At 36.8% G+C, this 27,016-nt stretch overlaps 2 protein-coding genes and 1 non-coding gene across 11 annotated transcripts in view; all 3 read right to left on the reverse strand.

Annotated features, from left to right (window-relative positions):
• WASHC3 (WASH complex subunit 3) overlaps positions 1 to 8,344 on the reverse strand; it is a 104,642-nt gene extending 96,298 nt beyond the window's left edge. For 5 of the 7 annotated variants that reach the window (XR_006205055.1, XM_042947528.1, XM_042947529.1 and 2 more), the window contains exons 1-3: positions 8,187 to 8,344; positions 7,513 to 7,611; positions 949 to 1,014 (exon numbers count right to left, since the gene is read on the reverse strand). Coding sequence is in view for 6 of the 7 variants with exons in the window: in XM_042947528.1 (XP_042803462.1) it covers positions 949 to 1,014; positions 7,513 to 7,611; positions 8,187 to 8,237 (216 nt within the window). In the remaining variant the exon portion in view is untranslated. The remainder of the gene's footprint in view (positions 1 to 948; positions 1,015 to 7,512; positions 7,612 to 8,186) is intronic. The other 2 variants (XM_042947531.1, XM_042947532.1) reach the window with 2 other exon arrangements.
• Positions 8,345 to 10,130: 1,786 nt separating this feature from the next.
• On the reverse strand, positions 10,131 to 10,236 carry LOC122225666. The gene has a single exon (XR_006205282.1). It is a non-coding gene; the product is annotated as a U6 spliceosomal RNA (small nuclear RNA).
• Positions 10,237 to 20,668: 10,432 nt separating this feature from the next.
• NUP37 (nucleoporin 37) overlaps positions 20,669 to 27,016 on the reverse strand; it is a 42,537-nt gene continuing 36,189 nt past the window's right edge. For all 3 annotated transcript variants that reach the window (XM_042947543.1, XM_042947544.1, XM_042947545.1), the window contains exons 7-10: positions 24,568 to 24,749; positions 24,028 to 24,078; positions 22,084 to 22,177; positions 20,669 to 21,572 (exon numbers count right to left, since the gene is read on the reverse strand). In XM_042947543.1, coding sequence (XP_042803477.1) covers positions 21,459 to 21,572; positions 22,084 to 22,177; positions 24,028 to 24,078; positions 24,568 to 24,749 — 441 coding nt within the window. In that variant the 3' untranslated portion in view covers positions 20,669 to 21,458. The remainder of the gene's footprint in view (positions 21,573 to 22,083; positions 22,178 to 24,027; positions 24,079 to 24,567; positions 24,750 to 27,016) is intronic.

The following is a 27,016-nucleotide window of genomic DNA, read 5'->3' on the forward strand; positions in this document are numbered from 1 at the left end:
CTCAAGAATTGCCCAAACATTAAAATTAGACACATACTCATAATGAAGAATAATGAAAAAAACCAATGGTAATAAGGTCTGAAACAGCAATGTTCACTGAGAACTGCTGACTGATGACAATACTTAGCATAGTGGTTATGGCCCAAATAGTTTTAAGTAGGTATGGCTGCTAGGAGAGTACCTTGAACATGGCCAAGGCCAGGTATCCTAAATTTTCCAAGCTACAGAAACGTGCTGAGAGAAATATAGTGGCTGAAGTCCACAAGGTGTAGAAAGTACGACCTAGACATTCTAATCCTTATGCTAAAGATGTCAGCCATTTTACTTCCTCATAAATATTCAATAAGCATTTTTTCAGATCAATTTTTTTTGAAAAAGGACAAAGTCACAAAAATATACTCATGTCTCCAGTATTTTATAATCAGGGAAAACACAAAACCTGCACATTTTCAAATCAAAACACTCTATTTTTGTTAGTTCTGTTGTGTAATTTCTGACCTCAAAACTGGTATTCTTCATTAGCATTCAATATATTTGAATACAGAAAACAGTGATATTTTCTCCAAATTTTGCTCTGGAGACATGTGAACTTTTATTAATTTGTACTGTGTTATCAAATGATTACTATTGAGATAATTATGAATTTTCCATCAAATGAACTATATAGAACCAGCCCAATTTGTTAACATGTTATTCACATGCTGTTGACTAGAATAATGAAAGAAATTTCAATTCATGTGTATATTTAAACAGACTCAGGTAATGGTTCATAATAAGTATCATTTCCTTTGCAATTATAATGAATTAAAAACAAACACAAAACACTGTACCACCTCATGGATGCAGGAGCTAAATTGAATTCATTCCCAATTTAATTAAAGTTAAGTATGACTGAGAAAGTTGGTATATGCAGAAAATTTATACTATAAATTATTCAGAAATACAAACCTTCGCATCTAAAATATTTAGAGTTGTTTCAATTTGCTGGATACGAAGAGAAAGGTCTGCCAGTTTCTGGAAAAGAAAGATCAGAATAAAAGAACAAAGTCTGACTGAAATGAGCTGTTAACAAGGGTTAACAAAGGGCAGATTTGAAAAAAACAAACCCGCGATGGTTTAAATATTAGTCATTTTCTAATATACTACACTTTTACTTACATGAGTAGGAATGGGAGCTCAAGTAAGTATTTTTGTAACCTCCATTAGCATGCTTCATGGCTACTTTATAAAATTATATTCACAGATAAGCAAAAGTTATATTTTCAGCCTTATCAAACTCATCAGAGCCATATTCAATCATTGGAATCAGAAGGTAAACTTCTTCCAGGACAGAGTTTTTTGTTTACTGCTATATCCCTCATGCCCAGAGCAGTACTTGATACTTAACAGGAGTCTAATAATTATTTGTTGATGAATGAAGGAATTCTTCATAGAAAAGAAGAATAAAAATTAGCCCAAGACAGCTTGGAACAAGATCTGCCTTTATAAGTTACTTAAACACTTAAGTATATACAATTAGTCCCAAATTTACATTTTTTAAGTTTGAAAATTAAAAGAAGATGAAATTAAAAGATGAGCAGTTCATGTTGGAAAGAAGTAAAACAAAGAGAAAAAATTAGAGTACTAAAAAGCAAAAGGAATCAACCTACCATCAAAATCCAAGATAAAAACAGAACCAAATGCTTACCATGCTCTAGTTATTCTGTAGAATTAAATTACCCGTGTGTGTATATACACTATACATAGCCACACAAGTAAAAGTAACACCATAAAATATGATCCATAAGAGCATTTATTTAAAACTCCCGAATCCTAAACATTATTATATTCAGTGACCTAGTCCAAGGCCGTTGGCCCATTGACAGTTGGCAGATGTACAGCATCCTGACTTCTTTCTGGGTTATTATCAAGATCCTGACTAACTCCCAAGCAGAATTTTAACACTACAAGCAATGGTCATTTTGCCCACATTTAGAGGGGAAAAAAAACTGCAATGCAGTCACAACGTAGTTAGAGCTTCACAAGACATTTTTAAGACGAGCATCCTGGTATCTACAATTGTAGAAAGTAAAAGCTACAATTTTTGTAAAATTGTAAAAGCTACAATTTTTTATTCTATAATAATTTTTTATTTTATAATGTTTAGTTCCAACATTAGAATCTAGTTTTAATGGCACTCAAAGCTTTCATTTCTTTTAACTTTGATTTCTAGCATTTGTTCATATAAGTCTTTAATGTAAATACAAATACTGGTTTACAAAACATATGAATGAATTCTCCAAATTATAAGTGTTTTCCTGGAAATCATGAAAATTACATTTTATGCAGATTTCATCAGTATTTTATAGAGAAGCTTAGTAACTGCAGAAATCCTACAACAAATTAATTTGTAAAGTGAGATAATTTCTAGCTTATTTATAAATACATGCATTGGTTTGATTAAAGTGAATACAGAAAAAGATGAATTAAAAATTGTTTAGATATATAAATGCACTTAAAAAATTTTTTTTAATGTTTATTTATTTTTGAGAGAGACAGACACAGACTGTGAGCGGGGGAGGGGTAGAGAGAGAGAGACACACAGAATCTGAAGCAGGCTCCAGGCTCTGAGTGTCCGCACAGAGCCTGATGTGGGGTTCGAACTCACGAACCGCAAGATCATGACCTGAGCTGAAGTTGGATGCTTAACCAACTGAACCACCCAGACGCCCCCATATAAATGTACTTTTAAGCAATAATCACCAGCATTGTAAAGGCCCCAGCATCCACCTTATATGCTACACCGTATATGCAATGTATCATTTGAAATCTCACACCAGGGGCGCCTGGGTAGCTCAGTCGGTTGAGCTTCAGACTTCGGCTCAGGTCATGATCTCAAGGTCAGTGAGTTCGAGCCCCAAGTCGGGCTCTGTGCTGACAGCTCAGAGCCTGGAGCCTGCTTCGGATTCTGTGTCTCCCTCTCCCTGACCCTCCCCCGTTCATGCTCTGTCTCTCTCTGTCTCAAAAATAAAAAAACATTAAAAAAAATTTGAAATCTCACACCAAATGCAGAAAGTAGGAACGATTATCATGCCAATTTTAAAGAACAGAAAACTGAGTTTTCATACAAGTAAAAGCATCTGAACTTAAACACTCCAAATCGAGATACAAAGATAGTAACTATCTTTCAAAGAAAGAATTTTTACATTGTTTGAAAGAATCATACATTGTTAGAACATGATGCCATAGACTCTAGGTGATGATAATGTGTCAGTGTACATTGTAACAAATGTACAACACTGATGGGAATGTTGATAACGGGGGAAGTTGTGGTTGGTGAACTCTGGGAGGCAAGGTGCACATGGGAACTCAATGCTTTCTGCTTAGTTTTGCCGTAAACCTAAAACTTTTCTTAAAAAAAAAATATATATATAATTAAAAATATGCACACCAAGATGGAAAATTCCCAGGCACTGCATAGACAGAAATTTTGTTATTCAAATCTAGTAAGTAATCAATCCATTTCTCACAAAAACTAAGATGCTACTGTGCTTTAAAAAAAAAAAAAAAGGTATCAAATTATTCTGATCTAATTTCTAAAATAGATGTTATTTATCTGGAATTATTTTTTTAATTTTTTTAATGTTTATTTTTGAGAGAGAGAGAGAGAGAGAGAGAGAGAAAACATGCTAGCGAGCGTGAGCGGGGGAGGGTCAGAGAGAGCCAGAGACACAGAATCTGCAGCAGGCTCCAGGCTCCAAGCTGTCAGCACAGAGCCCTAAGCACGGAGCCCGATGGGGGGCTAGAACCCATGAACCTTGAGACCATGACCTGAGCCTGAGCTACCCAGGCACTCCTATCTTTATAAGGATTTAAGGCAAACCTGAAATGCCTTGATTTGGGACAACAGGGTAATTTGCAAGGTAGCTGAAGTTTGTCAGATAAACTGAAAATTTCTTGATTTATCACCCACCTACTTCTAAAGAAGTGCATTTCATTAAAGTGAAAAAAACAAAGATGAAATAAATATGGAGTTAATAGTTGAACATGGAAACAAAAATAAAATACTGTGGTTTTTCAGGTTTGTAAAATATCCAGTTTGCATATCCAGGTCTCAAAAAGAGAAACAACGTTTTAAAATAATGGATCCCTTGGTATATCACACTGGGTCGATTATCTCCTATAAGCCAGAAAGGGAAGCAATCAGTGGTTTTATTAAGCTTCATCTGACACTTAAACCCAGCAGTTGTAAAAGTTGTAGCAGTAAATATAGTTTTTAAGCAAGATTATTTGGTTGAAGGTTAAGTCTGATGGTGGGATTAAAAACTGGATGCAGAAGGTAAGCACTCTAAAATTTGTTACGTTATATGAGAATCCCCAGCATTTTTCCCTATTCTTAAAGAATTTAGAAAAAAACCAGTTTGGAATATTTAAAAAATGATTAAAAACCCAGTATTCTACACATGTTACAAGTCTGAGTCAAAATAACACATATGATTGCCCTGTTTACAGAATACCTTTGACTTTAAAATTCATTATAAGGTTAAATTTCTGCTCAGTTTTATCTATGATATGCATAGAACTTACATTGCACTTCCTACCCCATCCCATTTTAAATTTGCACACCCGATGGGCCACCATAAGATTTTTCTGAGTAGTGTCCAGAATAGAAATGCTTACTGGGGATTTGTGAAGAAAGAACTTTGTAACTTGGGTCTGATTCAACTACTTTCCTTTCTCTGGCTTCCAACCTTTCTTCCTTACCCTGGTTTCAGTCATTAGAAGAGTTATAAAGTACTCTGGTATCCAGAAAATTTTTTAAAAGTTAAGTTTTTCACTTTTCTCTTTCTTTTTTAAAAAGTTTATTTATTTATTTTGAGAGAGAGAAAGCATGCAAAGGGAGCCGGGGAGGGGCAGAGACAGAGGGAGAGAGAGAATCCCACGCAGGCTCCGCCCTCTCTGCTGAAAGCCTGGAGCAGGGCTCTGCGGATCTCAAGAACCATAAGATCATGACCTGAGCTGAAATCAAGAGTCGGACACTCAACTAACTGAGGCACCCAGGCTGCCCTTCACTCCTCTCTTTATTAGAGAACTGCAAAACCAGTATTAGTGATGAAGAAAGAGCCCTTATCATTTGTTTCAAATTTAATTCCAGTTTGAGTTTAGCTGTGATTGAAGTTGCTACAGTTTGTATTTGGTTCAAACCAGATTATATGAAAAACAAAAAACAACAACGATAAAACTCCCAGGTTTTCTTTTTTCCCCCGTTCATTTCCAATTCAAAAAATAGCACCTAAGTTTCCTATTTTGCTCAGGAAAACAGTCATTTTGGCTCTTGCTTAAGGCTTTAACTAAACAAGGAATACAGGTCTAACAGGTGCTATTGACAAATGACAACCCATTTTGAAAAATCACATTGATCTTAACTCAAGGGAAAAAAATGGCATTTGATGTTTGAATACATATGTTATGTCCTTGGAATATATATCATATCATATCATATCGAAAAAGACATAACATCAAAGGATATGGCATAACAAAAAAGAGAATACAAATCTAAAAAATAAATTTTGAATAGCTCATTGCAGTCTCTCACTTGAAAACGATGTAAACATGCCTCTTACCCAGATCGGAAGGTGCAACGTAACAGAAGAGTGAAACGCTTTTGATTTTTACAGTTATTAGATCAGAGCTGGAACTCCAAGTCTGTTACTTTCTAGCTGTGTGAGTGTGGGTAAGTTAGAGTAACAGTCACAGCTATAAATACTGTGTAAACAAATACATGCCTAAAGAATGAATAAATGACTAAGCAAATGATTTAAATCTTTCTACATCTCAATTTCTGTATTTCTAAAAAAGAGATAATTGGACCTCTCTCACAGGGCTGGGCCGTGATGATGAAATGCATGTAGAGCTCATACTACAATACCTACAGGGTAAGCACACAATAAATATTAGTTATTGTCATCACACCAAGCCAACAGTCTATAACTGACATAAATATCCAAACTGCTAAAATATGAATTGTAAATAATGAGTTATAGTCACTAGAGTCAACCCTAGACCACCACCCATTAAGGAGAAAAAGGCGATAAACTACCTGTAAACTTCATGAGTTTTTGGTCAACAAGCTTTTCTCTAGGGTTCAGGGAAGAGCTAGGGAATAGTGAAATACTCAAAACAGTTGAGGGAAAGTTGAGAGAGGAACAGAGGGGGTTAAAGAGTGAATCAGGAGGCTCTGGTAATGCATAAGCAAGCAATAAACAAGACAGGATTATTGTTATATTGGATTTAGTCTTCAGTAAATAGCACTCACTTCCTAGGCAGTGAAAATTGTTAAGCACTACAAAGGTGAGGGGCTATCCCTGCCTCAGGGCAGCTTAATCAAGTTGCCCTCATAGCTGTGTTTGCTGGTTGTTTTATTTTTTTAACCTGGTGAGGAGGAGCATGCGGATGGAGTATTTGCTCCTGTCTGCTACCGATCCTTGAATTGTCTCTCTCCACCCTACCCTGGTATAAAAAGTGAAGGACTAAATCCTTGGCTTACTGCTCTTTAGTCAGTCAATTCTATATCCCATTTAGAGAAGCAGCAGTAGGAGATAAAACTCCTGGAAGCAAGCGCCTAGCCTCTGGTGCTTAGATAAAATATAACGAACTGCGTCTCTTACTCTATCGATTATCATCATAGTTCACTTTCTTTTGTTTTAGTGAGAAGGCAGAAAAGATTTTGACTAGAGATTGTTAACTAGACAAAAATAAGATGTTACACAAATGAAAATAGTTTTCCTGTCTCCATGCAATTTCTGTTAATAACAACACATGTAACAAAAACTACTTGCTAAAGCTATACCTTATAAATAAGACCGAATGAACTAGATACTATTTTTAGTGACTCACTTGTGTATGATCTCATTTTACTCCTCTTTCTCCTTTTTAAATCCAACTTCAACCCAGGGTTCCCATTTTTTTCCCCCATTCTCTTTTTTTAGCTTTTTAAGAAAAAACAGGGCTCCTTGAATCTGGTATCTAATCCTTAAACTAGGTACTCAGTCCTCACTTCACAAGTCATTTGCTGGAAGTATTTTTATTATTTTCATAATGACATTTGATACTGAAGTTATGTTTCGAGGCTACTTCCCCAACCATCTTCTGGATCAAGAAATGTAAAATAATTTTAATATAGACTGAAAACTATGTGTACGTAAAAATATACATCTCTGGTGAAAACATGTAAAATTTCAAAATTAAAAAAAATGTTTTCAATTGTGAAACCCTGTTATTCCTTTTGTTCTCTTTAGGCACATAAGCCTTACTGAACTATCGCACAAAGGCCTCTAGTAAATTAATTCAGCAGAGGTAGGGTGCAAGACTGATGATATAGAATCAAAGAGGATTTAAGGTATGTTATCCCAATAACTGGATGACAAGAGGTCATGGTACATGAGTACCTAGTTCTTGTTTTACTCATTTGCCACCTCCAAAAGTACAAGATGATTTCTAGGCTCCTCATTAAACCAGTATCACCAGACCTACCTCCTCACAAACTGTAGAAAAGCGGTTGAGGAACTGTACAGTGTGCACCACAAATTGGTTTAGAAATGCCACCGTTCTTTTCTGTTGAATAGCTGGCACCTGTGTCATGTAAAAACAAACATGATTTGTACAGGAGGAAGTACACCGTGCAAACCCTTTGACGTCAATTATATATAATAATAACGGGGCATTTTTGCTGTATTATATGAGTTACTCTAAGTACTACGAATAGTCACTAACTCGTTTTCCTAATCTGTGGGGTGGGTCGTCTGATGACAGAAGCCACAAAGTTTGAGTATGCGCTTTGGATTCACAAACGTGAACTTTAACAGATAAAAGGCAACACACATAAACACACACAACTTGCCGGCCATATAAAAGAGGTAGGGTTAGAGGTCGCAACCTGCTCCTATCGCCGTCGTGTAACCGGAGCGTAGAGCGACTCCTAATACGGGAAGCAAAGACCAGAAAAAGTACACCACCCCTTTAAACGGATCAGGAGGGACCCCTTTTTAAGGTGAACTGTGGGACTCTTCCCTCCCGAGGGCAGGACCAGAGAGGCCCGGGGCCAGGGACAGGGTTGGATATGGAGAGGTGGTGTGTCCCTGGGAACCGAAGTTTCCTTCCCCATCCTCCTCCCAGGTCGCCTAAGTTCAACTCGGTCGTTTACAAACCTTCGTCAGGTCTATGCCTGACCCCATGAGAGGAAGCCCGTCCTCATCCATCTCCTCAGCGGGCGGGGGACCCAGGGCTCACCCACAAACCCCTCCCAGACCGGGCCCGCCCAACCCGGTAATAATGTCCAAACACCTCCCCCTAGTCCCCGCCTCCAGGGCCCTTCCCACCGGAAGGAAACGCCTCCGCTTGCCAATCACGCCGCTGCTCCCGTAGAACCCGGCTCTTTGCGCGGCATTCTGGGATTGGTAGTTCAAATCGGGATTGTGACTACGTCAGACGCAAAGGCCCGCGCGGGGTGGGGCAAGACTGTAGGTTTAGCAGTAAAGTCTTTAAAAGGCGGTAAAAAGAAAAAAAAAAAAAAAAGTAAAACACTGAGTCTGGGTAAGATTATTCGTGCTTAGTCCTGTCATATGAATTGCAAAGTCATTCGTTAATAAAACCTATACATTTTTAAAATCCTGCTAAATCCTGGGTACTCTCCTTTAGGTCCTGTGGGGAATACAAAGATTGAATCAGGTTTAGCCTGCTGCGCTGGAGAGGTTAATGCCCTGAAGCAGGACACAAAACTTGTTTCCTAAGGACTTTAAACATGAAATAAAATGTCAAATGCTACAAGTAAGGCAAAAACCGATGAAAGTGTGTTTTTGTTTTTTTGTTTTTTTTTTTGTTTTTTTTTCACTTAAATCATCAAAAAGGTGCAACAGACAGACACCTGGACAGAATTTTGCATCAAGGGGTTTGAAGATCTTGGCTCAGATTTTGACTGTTCAGCTTAGCACCTACAGGACCTAGGAACAGCCACCAAACCAAAATGTGATCCCCTTCGTTGTAACTTTCCATCTATACAGCCACATCTCAAGTTCCAACATTCTCTGATGCCTGGGTTTCTGTAATAGTCTCTTCCTGCCTCCATCTGTGTTGCTCTAACTGAAACATATCGTAGCCATATAGTGACTGTTTAAAAGACAAACCTGATTATATTACACAGGATATAATTTTGCTTCTCATTTCTCTCAGTTTAATGTGCTTACAAGGCCCTCTGTATGGCTCTTGCTCACCTCTCTAACCTCACTTCTCACTATTCCCTCCATTTAACTCCCCCAAATTTCTTTAAGTTCTTGAAACCAGGAATTGCTCTGGGAATTAAATATGTTGTCTCCTTTGCCTAGAACAATCTCACTTGTTCCCTGACCACCCCTGCCTAACTCCTACTTATTCTCATCTCCTTTATCCTTGTTTTCAACGGTTTGAATACTGTGAACTTGGATTTAATTTTCTTTGTATTTATCCCTCTTCAAATTTGCTGAGCTCACATCTGTGGTTTGATGTTTTAAATTTTGGAAGATTTTTTGGCCATTATGTTTTCAAAACAAAGTTTTTTTCTGTCACATTTCCTCTTCTTTTCTGGAACTCCAAAATACATGTATGTTAGATCACTTGACCCTGTCCAAAGTTCATTGATGCTCTGCTCATTTTTTTCTCCCTGTGCTTTCAGAGTAGATAATTCTTATCGACTTACCTTCAAACTTACTGATACCTTGTTTTCTAGTGTTCAGTTTATTATAAAACTACTTATCCAATGAATTTTTTAGATTTTTCAGTTCTAAAGAATGTCCATTTTTAGGAGTTTCTATTTTTCTCCTGAAATTCTCTGCACCCATCTTGCCCTGTATATATGTGTGCGTGTGTATAACCATTTTATTTAATTTATTTTTAAATTTATAACCAAGTTAGTTATCATATAGTACAACAATGATTTCAGGGGTAGATTCCTTAGTGCCCCTTACCCATTTAGCCCATCCCCCCTCCACAAGCCTTCCATTAACCCTCTGTTTGTTCTCCATGTTTAAGAGTCTCTTATGTTTTGTCCCCCTTTATGTTTTTATATTATTTTTGCTCCCCTTCCCTTATGTTCATCTATTTTGTATCTTAAAGTCCTCAAAAATATGGAAGCTTCACGAATTTGTGTGTCACCCTTGCGCAGGGGCCGTGCTAATCTTCTCTGTATCATTCCAATTTTAGTATATGTGCTGCCGAAATGAGCACCCCTGTATATATTTTTTAAAACTAATTTATAATTGTCACTTTCAAGTTCTTATCTAATGATTCTCATATCTGGTTCAGCTATTATGTCTGCTTCTGTTGGCTTTTTCTTGATTATGCGTTATATTGTCTACATTTGGGGATGTTACATAATTTTAATTTTTATTCCGGAAATGGTGGGGGGAAAAAAAAGGAACTAATGGAGATTAAGTGAGGAACTCCTTCAAAACTTGAGTTGAACTGGTGCTAGGCTATAGTTTTAATTAGATTGAGTTCACTTGCAATTAGCCCAACTCCTGGTCTCCTGCAAAGGCTTGAGCTCTTTATCTTGTCAATATTTGAGTTAGAGGGGAATGGTCTATAGTTTCAGAACATTTTGGTTCACCTTTGTATTTGACTTCAGCAAGGCTCAGGAATCCAAGCACCACGAGAATGTGCAAGAGTTAGTGTATTCTCTCTACTGCTGCTTTCTTAACAACCTTGGGGGTGGGATGTTAGACCTAAGTGATTTGTTTTTGTCCCTCTAGACCCAGACATCTCTATAGAATTTAGTTCATTAAGCTCTTATTCCATCCACTGCTTTCCAACAGCCCCATGGAAAAGTATGATTTTTGTTTTATCTGGTCATCATTACAACAGATGTGAGAGGTTTTCTTGCATCTTTATTCATCCTAACAAGTAGCAAAAGCCTTATTGTCCTATCCTTAGAGAAGCTGATCTACCAACATTAGGCTAACTGTTCCTCTGAATATATGCCTCTCTAGCATCCTCCGGATCACTTTATCTTAGCATATTTTAGAATTTTTTTTTAATGCTTATTTATTTTTGGGAAAGGGAGAGACAGAGTGCGAGTGAGGGAGGGGCAGAGAGAGAGAGAGAGAGGGACAGAACCTGAAGCAGGCTCCAGGCTCTGAGCTGTCAGTACAGAGTCCGACGCGGGGCTTGAACTCACGAGCTGTGAGATCATGACCTGAGCTGAAGTCGGCCGCTTAACTGACTGAGCAACCCAGGCTCCCTAATCTTAGCACATTTTATACTTGCCTGTTTGCCTAAATGTCTACTAGACTGTTGATTCCAGGCAGAGATTCTGCCTTATTCACTAGTAAGGCCCTGGCCCAATGACTGACCTAAGGTAAATCCTTAAGTATCTGTCAAATGACATTTGGGCCTAATGACCCTTGTGCTTCCATATCGTACTTGATCTTCCACTTGATCTTTGATTTAGACCACACTCATAATTCTGAGTAAACTCATTCAATTAGCCACCCTTGAGCACAGTCCCCAACTGGCCAGCCTAGCCTTCCTCTTCAGAGCCAGGAGAGGCTCCCAGTGATAGGAAAAAAACCAAAAAACCAGACAGTCACTTTATGGTTATGTATGTCATCTGTAAGTAGTAGGGATGCATACAGATGGTATAGAACTACAGAAACATGAACTTGTTCTCAGTCGGCCAGGTGACAAATTTTTTTTCAAACTGGTTTGGTTTCTTAAAAAAAAAAAAAAAGACAAATGTAATGCTAGATGTGATTTTTAGTTAACAGAAAGAAGACTGGCTGCTTCTCTCTGCCTCCTGGGGTCCTTGATGATTACTGTTCATCAGTCATCCACAGCTTCTGATAAGCAGTGCCATTCACAGTTTAATAACTGAATTTCCAGGACTACTACAAACAATTTGTAGCTAGAAGTCTTGGCCAACTGCCAGAAATCCTCTGAAGTATATACTTCTTCCTCCAGGCTTTCATTGGAAATGTATTACCAGGTTTCATTTACTATAGTGAATTTTGGAGGCAGTGAAACAAGTAGACTATAATGAATACTTATTTCAAAGGGCAGATATATATCTATATATCTATATATATGTCTATATATATATATATATATATATATATATATATATATCACCTGCATACATCCATTCAATAAAAAATCTTAAGAATTTTTCAAGTTTGTTTTCACAGATCACTAGAAAATAACTTATTTAGTTTTATCATGGATAAGTTCTTAGGTAAGTGGAACGAGGAGAATTTGGTTCCTATTTTTCTTTTGCGTTTCTTTCTGCTCTGCTACAGGATGAATAGAGGGGTGGGGTGTTTGTTCATAAAAGTGGGAAAATAAAATTAAATGTCTCCTATCTGTTCTCTCCACCCCATCGCTCATGAAGTGATACAAATTATCTATTGGGACTTGGTTAAGTGAAGGAATTTTAGCCTAATTATTTCAAATCTGTTAAGAATTAAATGTCTTGGCTACTTCTTTTAATTGTTTTGCCTTTTCAAACTTCCAGACTCAGTTGAGTTGTAGGCCTATAGCCTATTGGCAGGGAACTGGATTCTTCTCTAGAAAGCCACCTCAAGAGAAGAGATCTAAAGGTAGTTAGTCATCCCCAATAAAACAGCAAATAGCTTAGTAATGATCCTGCTTTCTTTGAAGGGGCCGGTGGGGGAAGCTCTCACTGTTGCATTTGTACCCACCGGTTTTAATTTATGGAGGTGACTAAGTGATGACAGAGTAATGCTATTGAGAGTTTATTCCTTACATTTCCCAAAAGAAGGGGGCACACCATGCCACACAGGGCCACAGGAAAATGCAAGATTTTGATAAGGAGGCAGACAGAAGCAGGAGCCAGGGGAAAGCATAGGCCAGAGTCTTTACTGGGGTTTCTGTGGGAAAGGAAAAGCAGGGCAGAGGAAGCAGTTGAAGACTGGCCTGGCTAGTGTGAATGATTCTGGTGAGCTTTTAGGCATGGGAGCTGCCCGTAGCTGTCTGTACCTGGCCCTGAGTTGATATAGGGCAGGGGGAATGTTGGCTTGGTGTATAAGAGTTAGATAAGGGCTCCAGATTGATTGGTTTATATAGGAAAAATGTATTTCCAAGTAAGTTGTTTTACTATTTTTAGGAACTAGCCAGCCCCAGAAGAGGCAGTTTCTCCTCTTGAGGTCACAAAAGCCAGAGTCTCAAGAATATAGACAATTAAAAAATATATAGTTAATTGGCCCATCATAATTAGTGATGGATGCTAAAAAGACATATACAGAATCTAAGAAAATAGTGAGAATACTCACCTTTCAGTATGTGGATTTTAGGTAATAGTTTCAGCAAGGCACCAAGGCACCCTACTCCTGAGTCTACAGTCTCATTCAATTTCTCAAGAAGTGATCAGAGGGGAAGGAGCAGCTGTATGGCTATGCAAGTGGTTGGCGGGGAGGGGGGGGGCTGGTATTTGGAAGGGGTGTGTCTAGTCACTCCTCATCCACACTCTCAATCAAACTTCCTGTTTTAGTAACCCCTGATGCACTGCAGCCCCCTTCAGAGGAACTTTCCTGACTTAGAAGTTGATGCCATTTCTTTTCTTTCAATCCTTACAACACTTCTTGCTTTCATCACTCATTCGATACCTAGCACACGCTACCGTTATCTTTTTGTGACCAAGTGGTGTATTGCCAACCTCTGTAATTTCTTTGAGATCAGAAGCCAGTTTCCATTTATTTACAGTGCCATGCACATGTTAGTTACTATCTGGTTTTTAAGTTAAGAACTTATTATGGGGCGTCTGGGTGGCTCAGTTAAGCATCTGACTTTGGCTCAGGTCACGATCTCATGGCTTGTGAGTTTGAGCCTCTCTCGGGTTCTGTGCTGACAGCTTGGAACCTGGAGCCTGATTCAGATTCTGTCTCCCTCCCTCTCTGCCCCTCCCCAGTGCTCATTCTCTCTCTCTCTCTCTCTCTCAAAAAATAAAACATTAAAAAAAAAAAGAACTTATTATAGAAGTGAACTACTGGGGTGCCAGGTGGTGGGGAGGGGGCTCAGGTCATGATCTTGTGGTTCGTGGGTTCAAGCCCTGTGTCGGGCTCTGTGCTGACAGCTCAGAGCCTGGAATCTGCTTGAGATTCTGTGTCTCCCTCTCTCTCTGCCTCTCCTGCTTGTGCTCTCTCTCTCAAAAATAAATAAACATTAAAAAAAAAAAAAAAAAGGAAAGGGAACTATTTATCATGGAAAACTTAAAAAAAGCATAGGAGAGAAAAATGTCATGCACAGTCACTCTTCTTAGAAGTAACAACCATTATGGGGCACCTGGGTGGCTCAGTTGGTTAAGTGTCTGACTCTTGATTTAGGCTCAGTTTATGATCTAAGTGTTCAGTTTGCTAACAGCGAGGCACCTGCTTAGGAATCTCTCTCTCTCTTTCTCTCTGCACCCCACCCCTCCCCGCTCCCGCTCATGTGTGCGTGCTCTCTTGCTCTCTCAAAATAAATAAATAAATATGAAAAAAGAGAAGTGACCATTATGACTCTTATATTGCCAAGGTACTTTATTTTAAATTTACTAAGTCAGCTTTTTTTCCTCATTGGTGGGAGTATAAATGAGTAGGCCTCAGTCATGAGTCTTTACTTAGCTTTGTACACCTTTTATAGCACTCTGGCCTTTTCATAGAATAGCCCTCTCAATTTATTTAAAAAAAAAAAAAAAAAAAAAAAAAAGCAAGTGATGCCACAATCAGCTGCTTCTAATTAACCTCCCCTGGCTGTTTCAGTAAATGACTCAGCACCTGGACTTCTTAAAGCGGTCAGGTTATTTTGAATCACAACCACATAAAATCACTTAACACTACTCTGGAAGTTCAACATCAACATTTCTTCTTGTAGCCTTGTTTCTAGAGTCCAAAATGATCTTGTTAGAACCTTTGCTATTATCCTTTAAAAAATGACAGGGCCAGAAGGTATGAGCCAATCAGTCTAGGAAAGTGGTTCACAATATTTTCCAGTATGAGAAGGCTTTTTTAATAGAAAACAATTTTGAGGAACCCCAAATGATTGTGGCTGAACATTTAATATCCATTGAGTGAATATATACATTGTTGAGGATTTAAAATAGGAATATTAAATGGAAATGGTGAACTATATTGAGAAATTCATCTTAAAATCCCAAATTTTCATTCAAAATAGGATTTTACTCCCTTCTATTTTCCAGGCTAGGTTCTATTAGTTTTCCCACAATACATCCTACTTTAGAAAGTCTTGCCTCTTATATGTCACATAGGCAGGAATTGTTAACTTTTTTTTTTTTTTTTACTTTCTAGAATTTATTTTTTATAATTTGTATCCAAGTTAGCATATAGTGCAACAATGATTTCAGAAGTAGATTCCTTAATACCCCTTACCCATTTAGCCCATCCCTCTTCCCACAACCCTTTCAGCAACCCTCTGTTTGTTCTCTATATTTAACAGTCTCTTATGTTTTGTCCCCCTCCCTGTTTTTATATTATTTTTGCTTCCCTTCCCTTATGTTCATCTGTTTTGTATCTTAAAGTCCTCATGAGTGAAGTCATAGGATATTTGTCTTTGTCTAATTTCACTTAGCATAATACCCTCTAGTTTCATCCACGTAGTTGCAAATGGCAAGATTTCATTCTTTTTGATTGCGGAGTTAATTCTCCACTGTATATATATATACCATATCCTCTTTATCCATTCATCCATTGATGGACACTTGGGCTTTTTTATACTTTGGCTATTGTTGATAGTGCTGCTATAAACATTGGGGTGCATGTGTCCCTTCGAAACAGCATACCTGTATCCCTTGGATAAATACCTAGTAGTGCAATTGCTGGGTCGTAGGGACCCATAGTTCTATTTTTAAGTTTTTGAGGAACCTCCATACTATTTTCCAGAGTGGCTGCACCAGTTTTCATTCCCACCAGCAGTGCAAAGGAGATCCTCTTTCTCTGCATCCCTGTCAACATCTGTTGTTGCAGGAATTGTTGAAGTATTCTGGCTCTCATTTGAACTTGAGCCAAACCTGGGGGTCACATAATAGATATCGAGATGACAGGCACACCTTGATGTATCTGGGAACTTTTTAACCCTCTCAAGATTTCTGAATGAGATCTTCAAAGCCATCTCACTGAATTGGAGAGAAGGGTTCATTGGAGGCGTATTCCTCCTACCTGTTAACAGCATTTTGGTGGAGGAAGAGGCTATTAGTAAAACACTTGAAATCAATGTCTGTTAGGATTATGTGGGCAAGTTTGATTTTTGGAGCTGTTTATAGTATTTCAGGACCCCAGGAAGTCATGGTTTCAAAGGTATAAAAGGATTTTAATAGTGGGAATATGAATACTGAGAAGCCTTAAAATAATTCCATACTCTTCCATTTGCCATTAACAGGTTGGGAAGCAATGACCCAGGGTTTTGTAAAGATTATATATACATGAGAACATAACTTATTGTGGCAGGTAGATGGAATGATGGGGAAGAGACTAGGTCAAAAACACTGACAGAATCTAGAATTGCTCCATGGGATCTAATGTATTTGTGGGTAAGTCCAGGAGGGGGTGAGACCTCTGAAGCAGCTACATATATGACCAGGTTTTGTACTTGCTCAAAATAAAGTACCAGGGAAATCTTACTAGAGTTCTATAGATTGCAAGTGAGGGATAGATATTTCCACAGATTTCTCCTTGGTACAGGCAACTGGGAGAGAAGTGCCTCATTAGCTGTTCACAACACAGCCTGAGGCACTAGTGTCCCACTCACATGAGAATCAGCCCTACATAACATTTGGCAAAGTATTTTAAATTCCAGAGTCTAAACCTTAATGAAAAAAAAAATTGTAGTCGAAAACTAAAGTGAGTTCTTATACAATAATTACTATAAAATATACCTGAGTTATTTTATCCATAATAAATACCTAGATTTAGTTAATACTAGTGGAAGAAAGAACTAGCAATTAACCAAAGAAACACTAATTAAGAAAAGATGGTAGAAAAAAGTTCTTTAACTTCTAGTTGGGGCGCCTGGGTGGCTCAGTCTGTTAAGCACCAGACTTTGCCTCAGGTCATGATCTCACGAACTGTGAGATCAAGCCCCGTGTTGGGCTCTGTGCTGACAGCTCAGAGCCGGGAGCCTGCTTCAGATTCTGTGTCTCCCTTTCTCTGCCCCTTCCCCACTCACGCTCTGTCTCTCAATCTCTCTCTCTCTCAAAAATAAATAAGCATTAAAAAATAAAAAAAAAAGTAAAAAATAACTTCTAGGGGCACCTGAGTGGCTCAGTCATCCATCCAACTCTTGATCTCGGCTCAGGTCATGATCTCATGGTGAGTTTGAGCCCTGCACCGGGCTCTGTGCTGACAGCGTGGAGCCTGCTAGGGATTCTTTCTCTGCCCCTACCCTACTCGTACTCTCTCTCAAAGAAATAAACTTAAAAAAAAATTAATAATAATAACTTCTATTGGTCTGGTTTAAACTAATGTCAACTAAGAGAATCATTTCTTACAGCTATAGTCTAAGTAAAAATGAACCAAAATGAACTAATTTGTTTAGACAGCCTCCAACTTCTTTATCACTGTGGCATAATTTATGACTAGTTGCCTCTGGCTTTCTTGAGAGGTTAGTTGTCTGGGGCTTATTTCCTTTATACACTGTCCCAAAAATAAAGATTTCCTAAAACAGCACTGGAAAGCTCTTACTTGAGATGGTTGCAGAGATTAACCTTAATTTTGGCCAGAGTCTAATCTTGTCTGGATTTGGCTCAATAATAGAACAACAGCTGTGCTTATAAGAAAGACCAAAGTTTTGTGTTTAAGAAGCAAACATACCAGCAGCATTTATTGTCTTTTACTATAAAGACACAGGCACTCAACTCAATATAGCACTAAACATGCAGTTGGTAGAAATGCTTTATTTCATACATCTTTAAATCTATTGGGTTACTCAAATTGTTTTTGCAAAGGCGGAGAAACTTGGTGGCCTCTCCTTTTACTTACCCTTGTTCTTATGGATTTTAAAAACTTATGTAAGTGTAAAAGTCCCAAGGTAGAGTATTCTGTTAAAAATTAGTTGAGAAGGCAAATAGCAATATAACAAACACATCAGTTAAACAGAAATAAGCTGATCCAAAGAAATTTCCAGGCAAATGTAACTTGATCCAACATACGGGCAACAATTGTTTTTACTAAGGTAGTTCAAAGAACAGCTGAAAAGGTCAGAAAGGAGATTCAGTGCTTTCAATTTCTCATGAAGTCTGTGTCCATGCATGCAAAAGAAATTGGTTATGTCGAGTTTGAGTAATGGATATGTCATCAAATGTGTATTTGTTTTTCCTTTTCTGAAAGGAGATCTTCAAAGCTGATATCCTAATTATTTTGTTGTGTTTCTGTGCTTAGTTAACAGATGGTTGCTATAAATTAAAGTCATGTTAATAGCAACAAAAGGAAACTTCTACCTATGTTTTAAAAGGCATATTTCTTTAAATGTATAATTAGAAACGAATGTTAGCTGTTTTGAAATTCCTTTTCAATGCCTGTTAAAATAAATGTTTTTGAATCAGCAAGGTGTTAGATTAAAGAAACAGAGTGTTCTCTCCTGTCCTTGTTACTAAGCACACCGACAGCTTGATAAAGATATATTGGAACAGAATGCTGCTTCTGAGGCTGGACCATGCTCTCATGAGGAATATGTGGAAATGGACCATCATAATGGTGATTTTTACTTTGCACATTTTATTTGGGCTCAAATCTAAGGCTATTACTGGTATCACATAAAGTTGGGTTGAGTTTAACTTTTTGAGCTACAGAAACATGAGGAATAATCTGGAGCAAATACCTGTTCTCTCCTAAGAAATCAGTCTTGGGTATAATACTGTCTCATAACTTACCAATCAGCATTTCTGGGACAATGTCAGATTTTGGACAATTACAAAAAACCAGACACAAATGTGCAAACCAGATTTCAATTTCTTCTCCACTGACATGAGATTTAAAACAGCAACAGGAACATTTCTAGGTCAGTGTCAATATGTAGTCACAAATTACCAAAGAAACAAATTGGAGTGCATGGGTGTACGATTTTGTGTTTTGGCATGGGAGAGACATTGAAACACTCACAACGTACAAGCCAAATCATAAAAATAAAATGGGACTTATGATTCCATCATTTTGAAAGAGTAGGATTTAATTCTGACATCTTGCAGATTTGTGATATCCTGACTTTTGCTTCAACATCTCTAAATAATAAGAATTTTAGAACACAAGTACAACTTTTTTTTCCTTTCCACAATATTTGTAAGTGAAGCAATCCTGAGGAAAACTTATTTTCAGCAGAAGAAAAACCCTCTTAGAATAAACAAACACGGAAAAACTAAAACTAACTGGGACACATACACATACACAAAATCAGAACTCATGTTATTTATCAGAAATTAGAAGTGATGACCAATAACTAATTCTCCATTGAACACTGCCTCCTGTGTTAGTCTAATTTAAACATAATTTACTAAGAACAAAATTTACTATGGAAAAAGAATATCATTATGCCATTTAAAGTAATTGAACATAGTAAAGTTTAACAATGCTTACTCAGGATAACATGAATACCACTCCTGAAGCTAAGGGATAAAGAAATCCCTCTCATTTCTTGAGACTTGAGTCTTATAGTCACTATATTAATTTATAAATGAAACAACCATTTGCTTTCTTTAAGCGTTAACACTTCCTGCTTCTCGGCATAAATTGCATAAATTTAGTATTTATGTGACCACCATGGGTTATCTTTTCCCAAGACAGGTTCCCCTAACAGGCAGTAGTGCTACTGGGTAATTTCATCAGATAACTCATATTTGGGTAAGCCCTTATTCCAAAGAACCCATTTCTTAGACACCCAAAAATCCAAGGCCAACATACTTTTCAATCTCCATCCTTTTTTTTTTTTTTAAGTTTATTTATTTATTTTGAGAGAGAGACAGAAACAGTGTGAGTGTGGGAGGAGCAGAGAGAGAGACGGAGAGAGAGAAGAGAGAATCCCAAGCAGTCTCTGTGCTGCCACCGCAGAGCCTGATGTGGAACTCCAACTCACAAAACTGTGAGATCATGACCTGAGCTAAAATCAAGAGTCGCTTAACTGACTGTGCCACCCAGGCTCCCCTCAATCTCCACCCTTAATAACAACCCACTCAATTCCTAAATCAACGTCCTTAGACAATTTTCAAATGCACTGGCTCAATCTGACATCTCAATATGTATTCCTTATATCTGGGACACATCCTGAAATGAAAAATTCTTACAAATTCTTTGATCTACCCTAATGCTTTTAGGGTTCTCTGTCCCATCACAGAGACTGTTAAAAGGAAACATGTCCCAATTCCCTGACCTTTGCCTTTTTAAGTTACAATCCGCTTATGAAGGGGTAAAGGAAACCACTGCTATTATTTAGTAACAATTTATTATATCAAATAAGTGACTTAGAAATTGGTATACTATGCATTTTTTCATCAGTAAAGCACATAATAGTTTAAATATCTACATGATTAAAACATTTCATTGCATTAAAAAAATTAGTTGCAACATTTCCTTGTCTCGTAAAGCTAATTTTCTTTTCTTTTTTTTTTTTAAGTTTATCTATTCTGAGAGAGAGAGAGAGAGAGAGAGAGAACAAGCGAGCATGGGGGAGCGTCAGAGAGAGAGAGAATCCCAAGCAGGCCCTGTGCTATCAGCGCTGTTTTACTGCCACTAGGTGCCATCTCAGAAACATCTCAGTTTCTTGATAAAAATGGTGAAGATTCATAACAGGCAGAGGCTGTTAAAGATATTAATTATAATTCATTTTTCAAGGTAAGCTTTATCCCATACACCAGATGTTCTAAGAATGTTGAGATGTCTAGTCAAAAGAAATTTGTATAAAGTCAACAGGACTGAGTCAATCAGTCACATTTTTAAGAAAGTGAAAATCATTCTTTGTATTAAGTTAAATGATAATCTTTTATAATTACTGAGGAAGTTGTAAGACCCTTACACATATAAACTGCTAACAAAGATGCATATACCCACACATATACATTCGATCACTTCCAGAGTAACACTGAAAGGAAAGACATTTTCTTCCTTTTGTAAATGTTTGCATCTCTGAGAATTAGGAAAACAGCATATATTCAAAGTATAGAGGACAGGATACACTTTGGATAATCTGTGATAAAATCATCTCTTTTCTGGAGCTGCTCAGTCAATTATAGTCTTGAAAGATGATTTTAAAAAATGTATGTTTTTAAACACATACATGCACATATACAGCACAGAGCAAGAAAATGATTTTTCAAACCATTAACAGTTTATTTAACAAAAGCAACAACTGGGACATTACTAGAGCTTACAGTATATTTGATATAAAAATAGGGAGTTCTCCAAAATATGTATTAAAAATACAAAGTTTATGCATCTAAGGTACAAAGAAAATTTGTTTTACATTTCAGTTACCCAAAACAACAGCTTGTGGTCTCCTCCAATTGCACACAGTGGAAGAGTTCTATGCCAGGAAAGGCCAGATCCGACGGCTACAGAACCAATGAGGACAGGCTACAATATACGTAAAGAATTAGAGAAACTCAATAGATCACCAAAGTTAATAAGTAAAAACTACCCTTCAAAAATAAGAAATGCATTGCTAACTTGTCTTTGTTTAATGTAGCAGAAACAGAATTAAAAATATGCTCCCTCATAAGTGAAATACACATTATTTTTTGCAGCTGGCTAGAATGAAGGATACAAATAATCTACGAGTAACTGGAGTAGCTTAGATTCAAACATTTTTGTAGCCTAAACCAAGCAAACAAGCAAAATTATTATATTTAAGTGAAGAAGGAAATAAAACAGAAGAAATAAATTTCTTCTTACGTGAATACTGGCAAAGTGTCTGTTACCATTGGTGGTTTAAACATTAAAAAATGCTTTCTCTTTCCAACCAATTTGAGCAGATAAGACATTCACAAATGTCTTTAGTTACATATTACAAATTTGGGGGCTATAAGTAGAAAAGTAAAAAACACAAATGTAGAAACATATATGCCACAAAACAACTCTACATTACCTGAGGGTGTCCTAAATGATGAATTTGAAACTGGCTTGCCATTTTGCCAGGATAACCAGTGGTTGCAAACAAGTTCTCATTAACTGTAGACCACCTAAGAAAAGAAAAAAACAAGTATAGTATTCTACAGATAACTACAAGCTTTTCTAAAACAAGTTATTTCTTTTTGCATAAAACCAATAATTTTGAAGTCTAAATTTGTTAATACAGCTTCACAGTTAGACTGGAAATTCCAGGGAAGTTAGCTATAAATATTTTCTCATTTTATAAATATTTATTAAATGCTTACCATGTGCTAGTTGGTTAAGTTCTAACGTTACACAAAGTTAGCAGTTCCTTTCTTATAACCAAAGGGCCGACAGTGAGGTAGGAGATACAAACAAGGTATCAGACAGACAAAATATTTCACAGTGCAATACATTAAAAAAAAAAAAACAAAAAAACACTTATTGTTCTTACTGACATTTGTTGTACAATTAGCAATAAATTCATGCATTTAAACTCCTTGGGATGATACAAACACCTAGAATAGATATTTAAGCTTAAGTTTCAAGATATCCTAGACACTGAAATACAATGAATTAATGAATCAACAAGTGTTCCAGCAACATGCTCAGCACTACCATAAGGGCATGGGGAAGATATAAGAAAAAAGAAAGAATTCATTGATAAACAACGACAGCAAAAAATCCAAAAGCCTAAGTCTAGTTAGTATTTTTATATGGGCAGACATTACTAGTTGCTTGCCCAACAGCCTTTCTGCCCCTTTCCATGCTAATTGAACCCCAACTACGTCTGGCAGTGTGTTTGATCCCAAGGGATGAGACACGACCGAGTGAAGGCAATGGCAGCAATTCCTCAGTGTTCCTTCCTCTCCTCTTTGGACAAGCTTGTATGAGGCCCTGATGCATGGAACCCTGGCAGTCGTCTTGTGATGTTGAAGCAACAAGCCCAAAGCCCTGCCACTGCAGATGGCAGAGGGAAAGGTCTGAACTTGTTGGTGCTGATGAGCTACTAAGCCAATCTCGAGACTGCCTCTGTCCGAAGCATCACATCTCTTGTGATATGCTCACATTTCTGAAATCAGAATGTATCTTACAATCTATAGCATTCTTACACTTAATCGAATGTAGTTTTTTCTAAGGTGTACAAAAAATGATGGTGTCCCTAAGTTCTAGGATTTTATTGGGGGTAATTTAGATTTTATGAAATATAGCATATAATAAATGTTCCACTGGTTTTATTCTGTTAGTATTCATGTTACTAGAAGCTAAAATCACCCTAATGGAATTATGCAAAGGAATATATATATACATAATAAACAATAACAATAATATACTATACAATGGTATCTTATAGTAATACTAGCATATTAATATTATTTAATAAATACATTAATTTGTTAATTTATTCATTTTATTAATATTAAATATTATGGTAATATACATAAAACACATAAATATACATAAACATAATAAATATACAATGGAATATTATGCAAAAATCAGTAAGAACAAGGGAGACATGTATATTAATACAAGTAGAGAAAAAGTCACAGATATATAATATATTGTGTTCTCACCTGAAGCACAACAATGAAGTTTATATCTTTATCAGAACAAACAATAAGGATGTATATACTCCAAATCGTTGTAATGGTATTAGTGGAGTGGTAATGTGTTTTGTATTTCATAAAAATTTTCAAAGAAAATATTGGAAAACAAATCACTCCCTCACCCAGACAAAAAGACAAAAGCAAAGACTTAGTTAGGAAAGCAAAATAACCATTTATAAAATAGTCAGCAAATAAAACCCAAAACACCCCCAAACAACTCAGTACAAAGGAGAGGACTGGCAAAGTATTCCAGGTTGGGGGCACAGCATGCAACAAAGTAACCGAACTCAAAAAAACCAAATACAGCTCCAACAAAAATCATACATTACCTGAATAAGCAGGCTTGATCCATGTGGACAGGTCTCTTATCTTGAGGATAACTAAAAGGTAACATTTTGCATTTTATGGATTCATATGCTGGTCTCAAGTAGAGGAACTTAAGATTTAAAAGGTATTTTCTCTTTAGAGGATACAATACCCAATGTACTTAAACTGTGATAAAATTCTAAATAAGCACTGGATTAACATAAACGAAATATGATAGAAACATAGACATAATTTAGAGCTGTTACAGAACACCATAATTCAACAGGATCAGTTTTTTTTTTCTTCTTTTTTAAGCATAAGTAAATACTGCTCATGTCTAAGATTTCTTCCTTTGCATTGTTCTTTCTGGGTTACTCTCAAAGTAAATCTGCAAAGCATGGGCATCTATCTCTGTTATGTGAAAAGCTGTAGCACTGGTCCCTCTACAAGAGAGACTTATTTTTGCTCTACAGTGAGGCTCAGGTATACAAGAATGGCTCAATGGATCATTTAGCAATAGTGACTTTTTGAGTAAGCAACAGATGAATATACTAAGGAAGTACCTGGATCGAGTAATATCCCAAATTAACCAATCATTTCCTGCAACAGCTCCAACTTTGAAGGTGTTTTTTAAGCACCAGTGAGCTGACATTAATGGCATCTGTTCTGATTCAAGAGATAAAATAGCCTGTTGAGCCAAAAGATCATAAAACCGGATTGTTCCATTCTTCTCTGCAACCATCAGCTGTAAGATAGAAAAAAAAAATTCACCTAATTCACTAGTCAAATCTGAGGCAGAAATTCAATATTACATAGTAATATGCAAATATTTGCATATATTACAAATGGGACATCAAATGCAAATGAAACAGGAGAAGCCTATGTAAGAATCTCTATCAAAAATAAAAAAAAGCTTACAGAATACTGGCAAAAGAAAGACTCAGGAACATTGGGTACAATTTTAAATGATGAGGTATGGTTATCAGGAAAAAATAAGCCCAAAGAATCATTCTGGGAAAAGTTATACCTTTAAGTTATATTGTCTAGAAAGGGTAGCTAAGTGTGTATTTCTCAATAGAGATACATAGTGTGTGTTACATATCCTTATGTGATGTGAGTTTGTTTCCAGAATGGAAGGCAGCATGGTGTAAAGAGCACAGATAGGCCTGGGGACAAGACTGCTTCCTCCACCTAAAAGCTGAATGACTGGCCAAGTTACAAGTCTTTGGCACTTTTCTCGTTTCCAGAATGCATCATGTGAGGATAAGAATAGTTACAGCATCACGTGTTGATTAAATGAGTAATAGCTCTAGAGCACCCAGTACAGTGCTTGACACCTTGTAGCCACTCACTCAATAAATCGCAGTTACTCTTACTTCAATATTTCCTTTAATTCTAAAATAGTACTGATTTAAAGATGTTGGCTAATGAGGCGCTTGCTTGCTTGCTTCCCCTATCCCTCCTTCCTAAGAAATACTTTAGCAATGTAAAAATAGTTATAAGACAAATTTCAATTTTACAAAATATTAAAATGTGAAAAAAAATTGTTTCTTAGACTCAAAGAACTAAGGGCATTTGGACACCCATTTGTGGGAATTAAGGTAAAGAGACTGCTATGAACATATAAGTGCATGAGTAGTTGTTGCCCAAACAAAATGGTTTAAAAACTCTCTATATTTTCTGTAAAGTTCTTACTTTTATAAAATGTTCTTATAATTCTAATTATGTTAAGGTGAAAACATTCCTGAAGATGTGGAGTAGCAGTGGTAGCCTGGGAAGAATGGGAGACTTAGTGTCAATAATCCTGGGTTCTACTAAACTGGTGAGTGACCTGGAGTTTGCTCTTTTCTTGTCTGTGAAATGTGGGATAATTACATCAGACTCCAAAGGTTACCATATAGCTAAAATGTGATATTGTATATACAAGTACTTCCTTAAACCCATAAAACACTATAAAAGTATTGTTACTATTTCTAATAAGAACATCATGTCTCGTAAGACACACATGGTCAGGACTATTGGCAGTCATTCTATTATTCATCTAAGAGACCTTTACCAAGCATCTACCCCAGCCCACCCGCTGCTGACACATAGTTGAGTTTCATTATTCATGGTACTTAGAGTCTATAAAGTTGCTGTGAACAAAGAATTAGTAAATTCTGAACATTGATTCTAGAGAGAAAATAAAGCGTTGGGTTCTTGTGAGTCTCTGGGCATAACATTTGTGTCAACTGATCAATACATAATCTTGCCTTAGGTATATTTAGAGATACCTTATTTCATATATATGCTTCACTAACATAGAACTCAGCCAACAGCACTATAACTTATGTCTACAAAGCTTACCTAAGACATGTATTTTTTCCATAAAGCACATCACAGTCTTCTGACACTTAGGAACCCTAGACAGCACTTTAGCACTTATGCTTGGGGGGCCATTTTACATGGTGAAATCATGAACAAAAAGCACAAAAATGTGTCACTAAATAGACCACAAGTAGGACACTTGTTTAGAGTATGAGAGCTAAAACAAGAAGGCAGATCACTGGCCTCATTCAGCCTTAGGTGGAAATACGCACATTAGCTGACTCAAATTTCTTGCTGCCCTGAGCAGGTCTGTGACTGAAATGCCACTGAGTATTGACTTTGGGGTTATAAATACATTTTGATGAGTAGACAAACTTGCATATATGGAACCTGTGAATAATGAAGATTAACTATATACACGTGTGTGCAAAATACTATGCTAATTTCTAAAGAGATCAAAGGTAAAAGACATGATCCTTGGTATCAAGAAACTTTCCATCTAAAGAAGAAAATTATGAAAAAAACAGAACATAGAATATAGGTAGAATATTGGTAGTCTTTGCAACTATTGGATTCTTAATAGAAAAGGTGGAATTTAAAACTATTCTTTAATAGCTAGAATGTTTAAATAATACTAATATTACTAACAATAACATGAGGTCAATGACATATACAACAAAACCAAATGCAACACTGAGCTTTATA

The sequence above is a fragment of the Panthera leo genome, chromosome B4 (assembly GCF_018350215.1).
Source record: "Panthera leo isolate Ple1 chromosome B4, P.leo_Ple1_pat1.1, whole genome shotgun sequence".
NCBI lineage: Eukaryota > Metazoa > Chordata > Mammalia > Carnivora > Felidae > Panthera > Panthera leo.